Genomic DNA, 17,202 nt, shown 5'->3' with positions numbered 1-17,202 from the left:
AAAGGAAACCACCATAACGCTGAAACAATTATGTTATTTAATCACACGTTTTACTGATTGAATCCAAAAGAGTCCATACTGCACGTGTGTTTCCATCATCAACGGCACTGGTTTTCCACCTCAAAGGCAGCTATTGGTGCTGGCATTGCCTGGTGGTGAGAGATGGACAGCCAGCAGGCGGACACGCAGTCTCAAGGCTTTATTACACAGAGACAGAGAGAGAGGAGAGCAATGATAAGGCCCGGCCTTTATACTGACTGAGAGGACACACACACACACATCACATGCTTGGAACACACACACATACAAATACAGGCATGTAATTGTGAGATATTTGTTTTAATGCCAAGCCCAAATTGTTCAACCTTTATCATGAAAATTCATTAAAGCAGAAAGGTCACAATAAAACTACCTGGATGTCATCCAGCATGCACACCGTATTAACATATAATTGACTACTGTTTAAAAACAAATATATATATATATATATATATATATATATATATATATATATATAAAATATGATTATGCGAAACCGTATGATGCAAAGTGAAATTCCCATGTAAATATTAAACTCTGCAGAATTGCCTAAAGTTTTTCAAGCCCTCTTACAAGCCAACAGCGCTCTTTCTCTCTCTACCCCCGGTGGTTTATCCATCCATGTCTGTGGATGTGACTTAGGATTGAGGTCGCTGGTCAGTGTTTACCAGCGAGTCCCACACCCACTCTCCTCACATTGTCCTTCCTGTTGTCCGAGGTCAGCTCAGACAGGTGGGATCAGCACCCATTATGTTCTTTAAGACGTGTGCACACAAACAACCAGTGAACTGCAGGTAAGAGAACGTGTTGAGCAGACGAAGCAGAGCAGGCAGACGTAATCTTTAACGACAGACTGAAGGCCGATTGTAACTTGAGAGGATTGTAGACCCTTACACCCATCTAGTGGTAGAACAACTGTGGCTATTAATATCCCCTGCCGTCAATGTCAAAGCAGATGTTGCATTCTTTCTCCAACATATCATGTTGACTGTTGCACTTATGGTGTCTGGACACAAACATGTTACGAGGACCATAAATGTAAGAGTTATATTAAAATTCTGGATCAGGTCATCGTCTCAAAGTTAGAACGAAAAAAATCTCGCCCTAAAGCAGCTTTATCGGATTAGTTTGGATGGTAACTTCATCTGAATAGAAACAGCTGTCTCCATAAGCTGGAAATCATAACTTCAAGACTTTTTGTCTGACTATTAACACTAAATTAATCCGTGGGATCAAATTCTTCAGGTTTGAGGTATTATATGCAAATTGTTTTAGCAATGTAGAGAGTTACATGCAAGTAACATCACCATGGATGCTGCCATGTTACATTGTTCCATTTACTGTCTGTCATAAGAGATATTACGCAAAGAATTATGAGAGCTCAAATACCACAATACGGGGTGTTTAAGAATGAAGCTGGTTGCTGCATGATTATAACAGTTGTCTTTGCGGTTGCTTACACATTTAAACTGAATGCTTCGATAAAAGCATCAGAACCTGAACTTTTCTAACCATGCCTTAAACAAATGCAGTAACACATGTTCTGCTTTGCACTTTGTTTGCAACTCTTACATCAGCGCTTCTTAGACTGGACACCCACGTTTATAAATGAATTCTCTTTTAATTTGGGAAAATGTTTTTTTTTATCAAGATGCAAGACATACCTGGAATATGCAAATGAGGAAGCAATGAGAGGAAGGGTGAGAGAAGGAGAGAGAGCGAGAGAGAGACAATGAGCAAGAGAATAAAGAGTATAATACAGTTTCAATTATTTAAACCACTAACTAATATAGCCAATCCATTAACCTGGGAATACATGTAATGATTATATGATAATTGAGAATAAACAAATGTGTTTGTTTCACCATTGCACTTGTGTTCATAGTCTACATATACAGCATGCTACAAATTTAAATTAAATAATAGTGTGTTATGCTTCGTCACATCAGTGTGCAGTTGGCTGGTGGAAGGAGCTATTTATTTGTTTGTTTTTGTGTGAAAAGTTGTGCTACAAAAGAATAATTTTGAATGAAGTGTTTGTTCTAGCAAGAGATGTAAGATATTTATGTACGTGTTTTGTGTGTGTTGAGGGTCGAAGCTCCAGAAATCGTGTTTTAGGAATTGCAACAAAAGCCCTGTTCTACATTCACTACGTAGCAGATGTGAGCAAACACTTTTCAATGGGGCTTTGAATCCGCCACAAATACGCAAAGAAGAAGAGCAGGAACCAATGTGTCACATCTTGTTTCGACCGGTAAAAGAAAACGGGTGCACCGGCGGTTCGCTTCAAAAACATTATGGCGTCGAGAAGAACGTCAACAATGCCAACTAACGCTAGTTTGAAAAGTGCCCCCACTGACACTAAAAGGTACATTTGTTTCTTTTCTTTTTGTATCGAGCGTCGTGTAATTCGTAGATTAGTGGCCGGTTTAAATGTAGGACGACGTAACGTAACGTAACGTAACGTTAGAGAGCAGGTCAGGCTAAGCTATTTGAGTTATGCTGTTTTATTGAGCAGAATAAAATGTATTTATTTTGCCACTTCCGGACCAGACAAGTAACAGTTAGTTAGCCAATGAGTCGGCTGGAAAAGCAGATGCACGTACAAGCTGTTATGCTCTTGTAAATTGAAACAATAAAGTCACTTATCGGTAGATACTGTGAGCTAACGTGTTAGCAAAGCTTTCCGTTTAGCTCGTTTTCTAAAACAAAGTTGGTTAATTCCTCTCATTCTTACCTTCTTTGGTTTGTTTTCAGCACAAAAAGTGGGAGCAATGCGAGTAAACTCAACACCACTGTAACTGGGAAGAAAAGTGTTAAACGTAAGTATTGGTACATGTTCACGTAAGGTAATAAACGCTAATTACTAGTTTCAGTAAAGTGCTGTCACTTATCAGACATGACACATAACGTTAGTTAGCCTTATGCCAATACATTTCCATACAAATACCAACGTTTATCTCCAATTATCACCTTTTATAAATCTTGAGTTGTGTTGATTAGAGTATCACATTGATGAGAAGTTGTCACAGCAGAAGTGTTCCAGTTTCTGTAACCAAATCTTCTTCTCTGTCCTCAATATGTCCCACAACTGATATTATATACTCATTGTGCCGTCATCTCCAAAGCGTTATAATATTCAATATCACAAACCTTGTTTAAACTGGCTTATTTTCTCGAGCATGTTGGTATTCTTGAAGAAAGTTTGTTTTCCTTTTTTTGAGAAACAATGTGTGGCTGACATCATGTCAATGATATAAGTTATGTTAAGATAAGTTTAACTAAGCTTCAGCACTTTCTTCTTTTTCTTTTTTCTTTGTTGATGTCTTTTCTTTAATCTTTAGCAAGTGTAACTGTTGTCAAGTCTCGATACATGCAGTCTGCTGAGAAGGCATCTCTAGCAAAGGTAATACCACCTTTTTCCCCCATATAACATTATGTGTTTCACTCGTTGGTAATCCAACTCCGTTAGGATATAGACATGCCAATCCATTTTTTCTGTTATACATGTGTATCTCATTGCACCGTAATAACCATTTACAGAGTAATTCACTGACCAACGAGTCTATTGCTGTTCCGCTGAGACCTTCTTCACCAAAACCCGGTGGTGTCAAACCGAGGGTGGGTACTCCACCAAGACGCTCCATGGCCCCACAGGCCCCAGCAACATGTAAGTAATGCCTAGGGTGATGACCTGTGCATGTGTACTACTCTCATAGTAGTACATTTCTCATTTTGATAATGTGAATTGAAATCAAATGACTATTGTAGTTGTAGTTATTGTAGTGTGTTCTAGTACCAATGATGTTAACTTCCAATCACTTAAACTGCTTTAAAGAGTTTTTAGATTTAGATGTAAATGCTGTTGATACTTAGATTGTGAATTAGTCTAGTTTTGTCAAACCCGGCATTGCAAAGATCTTCTTCATAGCTTATTTCCACTGAACTCTTGATTGTCAAAATTAGACCTATGGATAACTTTTTTATATGTTCATGTTATTTTCCTTACAGCAATGAAGTCACAAGAAACTGAGCTTTCGTTTCTTGGGAAAAGTATTCTGCAATCCACTTTCTCAGATGGACCCGGCTTTCGACCGAATTTTGATATTTCAGTCATTAACGGTAAAGTGATTTTAACTCTTAATTCTGGAAGTTATTTAAAAATGAGTGTCCAATAACAAGGTTTTTTTTCTCTTTTAAGAAAAAACAATTTTTGAAAATGCAGTTGAGCCAGAGAGAAATCCAGAGATTAATAAGCGGATCATTGAGATGCAAACATTCCTACTGGCCTACCTCACAGCTAAGGTGAGTGAGTCTTAACATATATGTGGATCTGAAATGCTGAAAACTGCTTTTAATGCATCTGCAGTGTACCATAAAATATAATCTTAGTAGTTTTCAGTGGCTCGTCCACTGTGTTCTGTGGGGAATAAACAGTCAGAGTCCCATGTTGTGATTGATCTGGCTCTATCACTTTGCTGTAGATGGAGAGCAATACTGCAAAGGCTGAGGCTGAAGCAGAGGCCAGGATCATGGAGGAGATGGAGGAAGAAGAGGCGCTGCATAACGAGGTCCAGGAGAAGAAACGTCGGTACCTCCTCACGGAGAAGGACAGGCTAGCGAATGAGCTGCTGGATTTACAGGTAAGGAAATCGCTTCCTTTGTAATTACCTCTTTTTAAATGTGGTCTTTCTTTTAAAAAGATAATTACCAAAATGTTGAAATAGCCAAATAAAATAAGACTATGAAATTCATTTTTTTGGTAATGTAAATATTGCCTCCTTACCAAGCACCAACGATATATAGGTTTGAAATGTTTCTTACGTAATATATATTTAAAATGTCAATCTGTATGGTGGAGTATCATAACACAAAAACTGACATTTATCACTGGAGACACATTGCTGCTCTTGCATACTCGTACACCATTAAGGCTTAACGGGTCACATCTGTGCTGATTGACAACAAGGTCAAAACAGCTGGTGAATAGATGGTCTAAAGTTTTTTTTTTTTTTAATTGTATGTTATAATGTAATGTGTGGGTGGGTGGTATATCTTACTAATATTGTAATTTTCCATCAGAATGCCGCACTGACTCCTGTTGTGGAAACTGCCAAGCAATTCACAAGTGACTACAAGTCTTTCGCCACAGCTGTTGACGCCACGCGACATGAGCTGCCCGTCAAGAATTTCTACATTGACGGGGACAGAAGGGAATTCTTAGGTTGTTGCTACTTTGTTTAAAAATAAGTTAAAGTTGCACACAAACAACACTGTTTTAACCATGAGTGAATTAAATTCTGCTAATCTGCTTCACTGTTTTGATCAGATTGTCCCCGTCAACATGAAATAACAATTTAAGATATGTATTCTTTAATTGGTGAATTCTATTTAGTGCAGGGACTTATCTGATATCACCTGTCTCCAGCCGTGTCTTGTCCACTTGAAACCTGTGAGATGAGCACAGACGAAACAAATACAAGAATCTCTAAAATAATGAATGATTACATGGATGAGGAATTGTCAGTAAATAATGTAAAACAAACAGTATTATTCTGACTTGGAAAGATATTAGTGTGCTGTAAGAACTTGTTGGTCAAAGTAAGAGGTTAGTTTTCAGCGTCCTCATAAAACAAATTAAAGTGTTAACAGATCATTTACTTATTTTCTGTGTGTGCTCCTGTATCCCCAAGTGGCATGTGTGTTTTCCAGGAACTTATGATAGATGTTATTGTAATCATATCTACTCATTTCAGATAAAGCTGAGGCTTGCCTGAAGGAGAGTGAGACGTTGCTGATGGAGTGCACAGATGGAGATCATAAGGGCAACAGCACTTCTCTGGAGTGCCTTCGGGACATGAAAACCACATCAAAGGCCATCCGTCAGCAGCTGTCAGGGTGGGCACATGTACAGAGAACCTGCTGGTGCTGTGAATGCATCATCTATTTGTCAACGTTTTTATCGATTATCTGCCAGAATCATGTATTTGTGGCAATTGTTTGTTGTATTCATTTAATCCCACATCATTGCAGTGGTGAACACCTGTTCCTTCCCAGAATATTTCACTTGATGTGCCATGACTGCTTTGTCATAACTGTTCAAGACCAAGTCTCCTTTAAAGAGATATTCAATTTGTAGTTATATGCTTTATAATGCTTTGTCAGAATGATTTAGTCCCAAGAAACGTATGAGCACATCTCTGGTGAACACCAATTAAAGCGTTTCCGGTGATTCTTTGTGGAGAAACTCAGTTTTATAGATCTCTCGATTTTAAATCATTGCATATCCGAGTGTTAGTCGACTGAGGATTAATTTAGTCGAAGACGGCTCTAGAAACCAAAAGGTGCATACAAAATGCACCCTGACATTGTACTCAAACATTGTTGTTTTCCATCTTATTAGTACATTCTCTGACCTGATGGAGTTGTCGTCGTTGGTCGGCCGCCATACAGTCCAGGCCCAGCAGGCCACGGAGGAAGAACAGCTCGGCACCGCGAGGACCAGCCAGCTCTTCTGTCCCAAACCGTGACGGATACCGCGCAGCATGGGAACACAGTACCTGCACTTTGGATGCCCACGTTTACATATATTTGTACCTTTTAGTGTCTTGTTTTTATGTATGCTATCCTGATTTCTTTCTGCTTTGCAGCTGTATTATGATGTATTGTAAATGATAAATAATGACTGATACTATTTCACTTTTTAATACTTTTATTGATGGAAAATTGCTAATAAAAGAAACAAGAGAAGCGACAACAGTTTACGTAAATACAAAACCAAAATTTGAATGGGGAAACAAATAGGCTCTGTGAGAAGGCGTGGACCAGTTTACATCCATGTTAGATTTATGGTTGCTATACAACAGACGTCGATCACAAATTAATTTACAGATTTGATGTAAGCAGTGTTGAGTTCAGTAGATTCTAGTCCAAGGAGCTTTATTCATAATCTTTAGTGGATAGGTTTTGATTTGTGATTGGACATTTGAAACACGCTGTTTAACTGTGATTGAGAAACATGAACCAACCTGAAGTCAAAACGCTCTTCAGCAGAGAGCCAATCAAAGGTAACGAGGCCCGTGATTGGCCAATAAAGGTATAGTATGACTGGATAGGTGTAACTGGATCTAATTGCAGCTGAAGAGCATGAATTCTCAGCCTCAACAGAATGCCATGGGATGCAATATTCCTGCCTGTTATTTTTGAACAGACAGCACCTCATTGGATAAACCCACATTCTTTGGTTTTGTCTTTTTAAGCGTTAAACAAATTATTGCATTTAAAATGCCTTTGTACCATACAGTACGTATAGATTATTCTCTGGAGGTGATTAGCATCTTGAACATGACCGTACACCGTATGTGACCCCACCGAAATCTCAGAGCGCTCATGCACTCAATACGAGATGTTTCTTGGCTTTAATTGGCCGGGTGGGATTACGCTGCCTTTGTCCGTTACTGGGAATCCCTTCCATGGTCATTTTGTACACACATGAAAGGGTATGCAATAATATGCCTTTTGTCAGTGTCGTATGTAGAAACCTTGTTGAAACCAACAGACTAAGGATTAAAAACTTGATGAGGGACAAGTGAAACTAATGAGGCAGAATGTATGTCCTATAGCAAGACTGGTGCTACCGTAGTGTGGGTCATTAAAAAAACTCTTTAAATGATTTAAAAGAGGTCGATCAAATACGTAAGTGTTATTTATTACTATGCTCAATTGATTTTTCACCCAATAGCTGAGTTGAGAGAGGGGGAGCTGTAAGGAGGTGGAACTGTAAATGAGTGGGCTGTGAGGTGGGAGAAGGCTGGAGAGAGGGAGAGGGAGCTGAAATAAAGGACATGTGAGGAAGGAGGACAAAAGAGGAGGCTGTAAGGACGGAGGTGAGAAGAGGGAAGGAGCTGGAAGGAGGGAGCTGTAAAGAGTGCTGTAAGGAGGGAGCTATAAGGGGAGGTGAAAGGAGGGAGGACGGAGCTGGAAGGAGGGAGCTATAAGAAGGGACCTAGGGGGAGGTGAAAGGAGGGAAGAGGAAGCTGTAAGATGGGATGTAAAAGGAGGGAGGAGGAAGGTGAGAGGAAAGATGGGAGAAGATGTCACTGTATGGAGGTAACATTTTTCAGTGCCAATACAAGAATTTCTAAATCTAACTTTTAGTCAGCTTTTGTTTTGTCACATTACTTACACACAAAAAAGCAAAAAGATTCAACTGTAAGTGGATTTTCGTTTAGCATCAAGGACCCAGCTCTGCATAAATGTTCTGCATGATCTAATATTTAAATCTCTTTATCTTTTATTAAATGTGCCTTTAATTGTTTGAATATAACCAAATGTTTTTACACCACCGGATGCCCATAGTACTCAGTTATGGAGCGTGGACAGTTACGTTGAATTTTGTCATTGAAACTAAAGTTTGGCATTATGTCCTCAACAGTGAAACAACATCTGCACTGAAACATTTATATTGGTAAATGTTGTATTGGAATGTAAAAGACAACAACTGAATAAAATAACATGTCACCCTTTTTCAGAGCCAATACAACTTTTTTCAATTAAAGTGTTTCACCACTAATGTTTCCAATTTCAGTAAATTATTTTGAATGCCAAATATTATTTTAGATGCCAACATTTAATGTCAGTGTCCTAGCTCCATACTCCAAGGTTCATTATAACCTTTTGAGGTTTCCATGAGGCCATTTTCTTTCCATGAGGCCAATTTCTGTCCAAACAAATGTCTGTTTCAATTCTGATCTTCCATGTCACTCCTTGGTTTGTCGCATTATTTCGCCAATCTAATAAAAAAGAGATTCATTTTTTTATTTTCTTCAAAGCTCCTTAAAGCTTCACCCTTCATACTCTCCCCTCCTTCCTCACATATCCCTCTTCGGAAATCCATCCTTACAACTTTCTCTTTCGTACTCTAACCCTTTACCCACCCCCTCAAAACTGCCTCCTTAATGCTTACTCCTCCCTAATCTCACCTCCCTCCTCACAGCTCCCGACTGAAAGCTCCCTCCTCCTTACTCTGACCTCTCTCCTCACAGCTCCCGACAACTCCTTCCTCTCACGTCACTCCCTCCTCTCAAGTCCTTCCTATCACCCCCTTCTTCACAGATTCTTCCTCAGAGCTCCCTAATCTCCCTTTCCTACTCTCGCCCACCTCTCCACAGCTCTGTTCTCCTTCCTGGCAGCCACCTCCTTCTGATCCTCTTCAACTCTTTCCCAGCAACTCCCTCATCACAGTTCCTTCCTCTCAGTCCCTATGACCTCCCTCCTGACTGCTCCCTGCTCACAGCTCCCTCCTTAGCCTGTGAAGCCTGACACATCAAATACTATTCAGAACATTCTGATTGTTTGATATTGAAGTGATTATTGGAACTTTAGTAAAATAATACTATATATTTTTGGGATCAGATTTGATACATCAGGCATATTCATCAATTGATTAATCACAACACCTTTTAGCCAATAGGCTCGTACATTGGGCATCTGGAATAACCCTTTGATCATGTACATACTGTGGAGGAAATCAACATTTTAATCTCCCTCTAGAGAAAAAACGCGATGTGAAACAATTAAATGTCTTTAAGCATTTATGAAACAGATACTTTGAATAATTAAATTGAATAGACAGAGCTCTTTCACCACAAATGGTTAGGAGGTCTGACCCAGAAGAACAGTTTAACAGAGTCTCAAACACATGTGTTCTCAAATCTGGAAACTATACTACGATTTGTATATTTGTATTCAAAGATCTGCTTCTTATTCCGGATGTGACGTCAAGTCAAAACAACAAAACGAACAATTGCTATTGGCTGAATCTGGAAAGCGACGCTCGCAGTTTTCTACGACCAATGAACCTCAGGAAAGTGTCTCGTCGCGTGTGAGTACAAATAGACACACAAAGCAACCTTTTCTAACTTCTCTCTTGTCACCTTGCTCCGTTTAACGTGTGTATTGTTCGATAATAGGGACGCAATTCGCGTGTCATCTGCCGTTGTTAGCTAGCTAGCTAGCTAGCTAGCGCCTAACTTTAGACAGCCTCGTAGTCGAGTCACCGGTAACGTTATAGCGGTAACCTCCCGTCTACTACCGGGACACACGGCGCTGGCGTGTCCTTTGTGGCTTAACAGCAAACAAAAACTGATTTAAAATAAAGCTAGAATGACCGCCATTATTAAAACGGTTAACGCTTTCTATTTCAGAGAGTTAGCTAGCTACATAAATGAGAAAAATGCAGCTAAATTCAAACACAAAGATTGATGGGTTGTGGTGCACGCGTAACATACTCTGTTTGCATACTGTACAATAAAGGACGCTTTTAAGCTCTATTATGTTAACCTACACAAATAACTCTATAAATCTACACATCAATGTAACTCCAGTCAGAGCAGAACTGAGGTAAACATAGCTGTCGTGTGTCAGTGGGTGAGATGGCGAAGAGAGCCACCGCAAGAGGAGAAGCCATTCTAGTGTATGGTCATTCTATCAGATTCCTATTTGACGACATTTTCAGCTAACAAACCAACCCGTTTCCCTCGAGCAGCTCTTACTCTCGGAGGAGGGATGGAGAAGAACAGAGACCGAGGACTGATGAACAATGGCGAGGCCAAGCGCAGGCGAGAGAGGGTGAGAATGATGAGAGACACCAGCAGCATGGGAATAAATCCGTGCCCGAGGGGACTTGCCAGACCATGTGCCCCGGCAGAGAGCTGGAGGCCCGGGAGCTGCAGCGCTGCCTTCACCGCTTTGAGTTGTTGGCAGGCACAGAAAGATTTCGAAAGCCCAGAGGGGACCCCTTCCGTGCCGTCAAAGAGTATTCCAGACCAGCAGCTGGGAAAGACTCGACAAACCCCACTGACCTTCGTCCACCTGCAGTGTTAATGAAAACTGTGTGTTATCTTATTGATGACATCGCTGCCTCCTCTCACCTGCAGCCTTGGACAGAGGCGAGTAATGTCTCTTACCCCAGTCACTCAGTTTTGACTGTTAGCGTTCGGTCAAGAAAAACTTGAACCACGTATTAAGGGAATAGGAGCTTTTGGCGTCATGTACACACACCTTTTGATGGCAGTTTGAAAGATGATTTACGTTTTACTTTACTGTAACACACACACACACAGTTGGCACAGCTTCACATAAGCATCCTCTAAAACGACATGCAGTATATGTCCAGACCTATTCTTTAAAGCAGTGGTTTTCAGCCAAATACCCCCTAATCAGAAACAAATATTTAATACACAGTGCTGGGCCACCAGTGTCTCATTTGATATATAGAATATATCAAATTCAGTTTATGAACTCACACTTATATTGTATTGAATATTTAATAAATGACAATTTGTAAAGGATTTTTGAATTCATTCTAATTTTAAATATATATTTTTGACCTTGCAGCAATGAGTAAATGTTTGGCATTTGGACACACAGAGCACCACTTATTTCCATGACACAAGCTGTGAGTTTTGGAAACAAACCAACAACATTTCCAGCATCTAGTGGACATAGAATTCACATAAATATCTTTTGCAGAAAAACTAAGTTGAGACATTACAATTCTGATATGGCTCATTTGCCAGAAGCCCAGTAAGAACACTGCAATGTTGAATAATGAATCCATGTAAAACCCTTTGCAACGTATAACAACATTATTGTAACTTGTTTTCCAGGTGTACAGCTTCGCCTTTGATCGTCTGCGCAGCGTGAAACAGGACATGATCATCCAGAGGATGTCTGGTTTGAAGTGTGTGGCCATTTTAGAGCGGACAGTGCGTTTCCTCACCTACGCCTCTTATCGTCTTTGTGGTGAGCCCCTGCGGCTCTACGACCCGCGCATTAACGACACACACCTACAGGAGAATCTGAGCTGGCTGTTGGATTGTTACGCAACTGGAACAGGACCGCATCCCAACCAGGAAGAGATGCAAGCTCTTGGTCTGCTGTACAACTTGGGTTCGTCACTGTGTTTAATACAAGTGTTACCCTTTTGGTGGTGTGGTTGCATGCATGTTTAAGCATCCTATAATTTTACACAGAGATCTGATGAAAAGGTTTGTCTTTTGAGCAGAATACGTTGTTGTCATTGCCAGCAAATGTAACCGCATTCAATGGGTTCCACACTAAATGAATGGATTTGGTTGACCTCATCCTCAAAGGCATGTGTACTGGAGTCAGAATGTTATCTGTAGCTCTCTCTACCTTCAACAGATTATTTTCTTCATGCTTGTTTGCTTTGACCTTTTGCTTTTCTCTCGCCTCCCCCAGGTTCAGCTCATGCGGCGCAGCACATCATGGAGCTCCCCGAGCGGCTCCGCAGCTCTCCTGCCGTCACACTCGCTCTTTCCATCAACCAAGCTTTTCTGCAGCGAAACCCCGTCCGGGTGCTCCGATTGGCCCGGAGGTTAAACTTCATACAGAGCTGTGCTCTGCACCGCCACTTTGTGACGTGCGGTCGAGACCTGCTGCTAATATACAGCCACGGATACAGCAGCCGCAACTGCCGCTTCCCTCTTGACGGACTGGCTCAGCTGTTATCGTTGGACGCGCCCCTTGCGGCCCAACTCTGTCAGGCGTATGGAGTGGTGGTTAACCAGGACAACCAATTGGTTTTCTCCAAAGCTGCTTTCACAGAGCCTGAACCGGGGAAACTGCACTGCAAACTGTATCACAGCATAGTGGCAGAAAAACTGAGAGACTTCAGTGTTGGGAGCATCATTCACGGCAGCGCTTAAGACAAATAAACTGTAAACAAAATGAAAGTGGTGCTTGATTGTTATGTATAAGGAATTGTCTCTTTGCTCCTCCACGAAGTGATGAGTGCCACTGGCAGGGATTTAAAATCTGGTCAAGATACTCCAGCAGTGTTTTCATCTTTCTACTCTTGTTATTGGACACGTGTTCAACATTAGGGTCAGGGCTTTTGTTGAGTTCATGGCCGAGCTCCACCTGAGAGAAGATGAAAAAGCCCCTCCGGACCCGAGAGGGAACTCGGGAAGAGTTCCCTCTCGGAGGGGCTTTTTAATCCAATCCTGCACTTGGTGCCTGATTCACTTAAATATGTGAATTACTTTTATACTCTTTATTACTCTTTACTGATGTTGTTGTTCAATATTATGTTTTATAGAATATTCTGTTTTTTATTAAGCATTTCAGAAAACCTGGAAAAACTACTGTGCAACATTGTTAATATTTCTTCCTCATCCATGAAGTACCTCAGAAGCATTTTAAATAAACATTTGTTACCTAAAACTGAAACGTTTGCTTCTTTATTTGAACTCGGGAGACTTGACTGCATCTAAGCCCATTTACCACTAGAGGGCAGCAGATATCTAGAGCATAACAAATAAATAAAAATGGACTAAAATGTTGCTAATCTTTCTTTAAGAGCTTGTTTTGTAGAGTCTTCTTCTATCTCGGGTTTCCAGTCGGCCATTCTCGTGGTGTGTTCCAACATAAAGGGAAACAAGTTGATAGCTGCTGAACCAGAAGAATGTGAAATGTGCAGGTAGTTTCTCGTGGTCTGACCCGCAGCTCCTCACACACGCTCCAGAGAGACAGAGAGACTTACGAGGGATCACCAGAGAAGGAACTATCGGGGAAGCAAGAGTTACACGGATTTAAAAAAAAAAGTATTTTGTACATGTCAAACCATTTCTTTACAGTGACATGTGTGCTCACTTGAAGTGGGAGGACGCTCACAATGTGCAATGCTGAAATATGAGAGAACGGAGCCGGGGCGGGTGAATGCACATGGGAGAGGACGGGCCGGGCTCTGAAGGGAAGAAACCAACAAAACAACAACAACAACAACAACAACAACACAAAAAAAAACAGATTTGCTTGGAACTGGATTCGGTGCAGTGGGATGATTACAACAACAAAAAAGAAAGAAGGTTGATCTTTGGTTCGAAGCTCTGCACACCTAACCATGCCAGCCGACCTCAATGGATAGATAGACGAAGAGAGAGAGGGAAAGGGAGGGAGAGAGAGAGAGAGAGAGCGAGAGAGAGAGAGCGAGCTGGAGACGCAGACTGTTCAATTTCGTGTAACTCCTCATTGGAGTCGGAGGACCCCAAAGTCCCCCCGGAGGGGAGAGCCGATATCCAGCCAGTCTCGGGTCCCGAGGGCAACATGTCGCGCTGGTCTTTGACAGCTTCGTGGTGGACTTTGTTCCTCTGCATCGTGAGCACAAGTCGTGCGCAAGAAAGACAGTAAGTAGCCCGGCGGTGTGCACTGTTTTCAACTCGACACGAGCGTTTCCGAAATGCAGAACTTTAAATTCAACTTGAACAAAGTGTGCGTGGGGTTTGCGATTCTGATCTTGGGCATCACATTGTAATAATCACTGTCCTAACCATGTGTTTTAGGTGAGGACTGAAGGTAACGTTGTATTATTATTATTATTATTATTATTATTATTATTGTAGCAGCTTACGATCTGTTCAGAGGGCCATTGGACCTGTCAGCAGTCACACAAAGGGATGCATAGAAAGGTGGCCTGCTCTGTGACGGCTGGAATATATGCAGCTTTTTTGGAGAGGTTTCCTCATGCTACATAAACATATTTCCAAATATTTAAATGCGCAGGTTTGACAGTGAGCTTATTTTATTCAGTTTATACATGACTTGTGTGTCTGATGTCGTCAGTGAGGCTGCTGTCAGCTGCTCGGTGGCTTCATTCTAACCTTGAGAGTTGAGTTCATGGTAAGGAGCTGGAAACAGTTCTTCCATGGGGGAGGGATTGAGTGCAGCTCGATGAATTGACAAACAAATACTGACAAATGCAGGCCGGATTTGCAAAGCTTTAAATGGCTGTCAAGTATTAAACAGCTCAGCTGAGGGTGAAATGTGGGCAACAAAAAAAAACTGTCTGTTTAAGACTTCACCTACAAAAGAGAGCACACATCCTTCTCAGGCACTGACCAGCTGAGGACAAAAGTTGGACAAAAACAATGAGAAGCTTGAGTACATTGAGCCATGTGACTGAAATAAGCGTGGTCTCCACCACCTGATCCGGGCTCATCCAAGAGCTGGTTAAACTCACTGTAGATCAAACGCTCCGAGTCAATTTCCTCGTATTATCTTCCTTCTCCTGAAGCCTTATTTTCCAGGGGGATTTTCTCATGACTTTCTCTCTCAGGAACTGCAGTTGCCTCCGGCTGTATTGCCGTGGTGCTGTAATGCCAACCACCTGATCCTTCTCTCAGGCATGCAATTGGGTTTTGCGCTCAAGGCTTTGCTCATTCCTAATTTGTGTGATCTTCAGTACAAGTTTCAGGGGGTGAGTTGGCCTATTTGCCTTAAAAATAGAGTCGGAATGACTTGTTCAGGGCGGAAACAAACGAGGAAATATTCAAGCTTGTATTGTTTCAGGTGCAAAGTCTGCATTTCGTAAGTTATCCTTAAACTGCTCCCCGTGCCCCTGAGATAACCCCTAACAGGCCACACTACTGATTTAGTTTACGGGACCACGCGCACAAGAGTCCCTAAAGCTGGCGCTTTGGGTCTAGAGAAGAGCCATACGAATAAAAAGTCTTTGCTACCTGAAAGATGGTGTCCCTCAGTGCCAGATGGCATATTCTTTCATCCAAATATAACCTAAATTGGCTTCCCCCCCCCCCGTTGATAAGCATCAAAGAATGACCTTTGCTCTGTGACCTCGGTGACGGGCTCCTTCCCTCAATTAAGTGTCAGAGTGACTGTGTGGAATCTGAGTCGTTATTTCTCAAAACAGACGCCAAGGTTCTTTCTGTCAGAGGTGCCAGACCACCCAACGAGAAAACTAGAGCAGAAAGCCCATTGGCCAACAGGTACTGTGTCCCTGGTAACCGTTGCAATTAAACCTGAGCTCGCTGCACAAATCCAATAGGAATGTCCCTGTTTGTAAGTGTGTTTTGTTGTGTATGCGTGCGTGTGGCGAAACGGAAATGTGAATGTATTCCTCGTTTTACCTGCAAGATAACAAGAGAATAACATTCACATAAACTCAGGAATCGTCATCCGAATGCACCTAAAAAGTGGAACGTGTGTTGCTCCGCAGCATATATACATGTATGTCCTCCTCATGTCTCTTTGTTCTCCTCTGGGGGTACTCTCACATCCTCTGCTCTCCTTCCATCTCACCTCCCTCCATCCCTTTCCTCTTCATCTCCACCCCCCTTTCTCCACCTCGCTCTCCCGCACCTTCTCTCAGGGGTTATTTGGTCGCAGCGCCCTCGGTGTTCCGGGCGGGCGTCGAGGAGAGCGTGAGCGTCACCATCTTCAATGCGAAGGCGGAGACACGCGTCCAGGTGCAGCTGACGGTGAAGGGACAGACGGTCGCCCACGGCCACGTCTCGTTGCTCGGTGAGAACAAAGCTGCACGGCTGCGCTGGCACAATGCATCGCCTTAGGTGGGAGAACCTGCACCAACAAGTCGAGCTATGAGACACCCCCCCCCACACCACCCCACCCCCCCCCTTTGTTGTGACTTACTCAAAGGATGTAGAGATCACACACAGGCACACGTGTAGATTGAGGAACACACGCAACGTGAGCCCGGTTGACCTCTGCCCTCACTGTGTGTGCTCCCGACCAGCTCTGGTTTTCATAGACATTGTCTTTGATTGGAGACATCAGTTCAGCCTATCCCACCGGCCACTTTGTGTATACAGTGTGTAATCTGTTTGACAGCCCCGTTGATAGATGGTGCTTGCTCTCCCTCGGTGTGGCATTGAGAGAGGCTGCAGCTGGATTCCCAGTCCAGTAGCGCTCATAGCTACTGGATATCAATTATACAGATGTTTATACAGATTTTCAAAGAACATAGCATATAAGAATGCAACAAAAAATAATATCTCGTTGTGTCTGTTCCAGATAAAGGCACCGTCAAGCTAAAGGTGAGTCTAACCACGTTGCACTGCATTTGTTCCCACAGCAGAGTTCCCCAGTGATATGCAATAATCAATATCAATATGATGTGCATATACAGTGGTATGCCCGCTGCCTGTGTATAATGCTGTTTCGCTGTGACAGCTGCACAGTAGTGAGAGCCCCTTGTCCGTTGTGTGCACATTCCTCCAGCAAACATGCAGATCACCACGAACATTATTTGTAATGCGACATCTGTCTCCGCTCATTCATAGGGAATAAGGTAACAGCCTCGATATAATATGCACCAGCTGT

The 17,202-nt window shown here is 42.1% G+C and overlaps 3 protein-coding genes across 3 annotated transcripts in view; all 3 read left to right on the top strand.

Annotated features, from left to right (window-relative positions):
• Nucleotides 1–2,299: 2,299 nt before the first annotated feature.
• Nucleotides 2,300–7,976, top strand: haus8 (HAUS augmin like complex subunit 8). The gene is made up of 10 exons (XM_034531771.1): nt 2,300–2,407; nt 2,797–2,861; nt 3,384–3,445; nt 3,583–3,709; nt 4,051–4,161; nt 4,241–4,344; nt 4,524–4,682; nt 5,122–5,263; nt 5,796–5,937; nt 6,443–7,976. Exons 1-10 carry the CDS (start codon nt 2,337–2,339, stop codon nt 6,567–6,569), a joined length of 1,110 nt encoding a protein of 369 aa, XP_034387662.1. The 5' UTR covers nt 2,300–2,336; the 3' UTR covers nt 6,570–7,976.
• Nucleotides 7,977–9,809: 1,833 nt separating this feature from the next.
• sac3d1 (SAC3 domain containing 1) lies at nt 9,810–13,291 on the top strand. The gene is made up of 4 exons (XM_034531737.1): nt 9,810–9,922; nt 10,586–10,988; nt 11,709–11,991; nt 12,304–13,291. The coding sequence occupies exons 1-4, from the start codon at nt 9,894–9,896 to the stop codon at nt 12,768–12,770; spliced, it is 1,182 nt and encodes a 393-aa protein (XP_034387628.1). The 5' UTR covers nt 9,810–9,893; the 3' UTR covers nt 12,771–13,291.
• Nucleotides 13,292–13,696: 405 nt separating this feature from the next.
• Nucleotides 13,697–17,202, top strand: part of cpamd8 (C3 and PZP like alpha-2-macroglobulin domain containing 8) — a 38,186-nt gene continuing 34,680 nt past the window's right edge. The window contains exons 1-3 of the mRNA XM_034531540.1: nt 13,697–14,249; nt 16,232–16,383; nt 16,894–16,916. Of these exons, the coding sequence (XP_034387431.1) occupies nt 13,783–14,249; nt 16,232–16,383; nt 16,894–16,916 (642 nt within the window). The 5' untranslated portion in view covers nt 13,697–13,782. The remainder of the gene's footprint in view (nt 14,250–16,231; nt 16,384–16,893; nt 16,917–17,202) is intronic.

This window comes from Cyclopterus lumpus, chromosome 4, assembly GCF_009769545.1.
Source record: "Cyclopterus lumpus isolate fCycLum1 chromosome 4, fCycLum1.pri, whole genome shotgun sequence".
NCBI lineage: Eukaryota > Metazoa > Chordata > Actinopteri > Perciformes > Cyclopteridae > Cyclopterus > Cyclopterus lumpus.
Note: the sequence above shows the minus strand (reverse complement) of the source record. Positions and strands in the feature narration are given on the sequence as shown.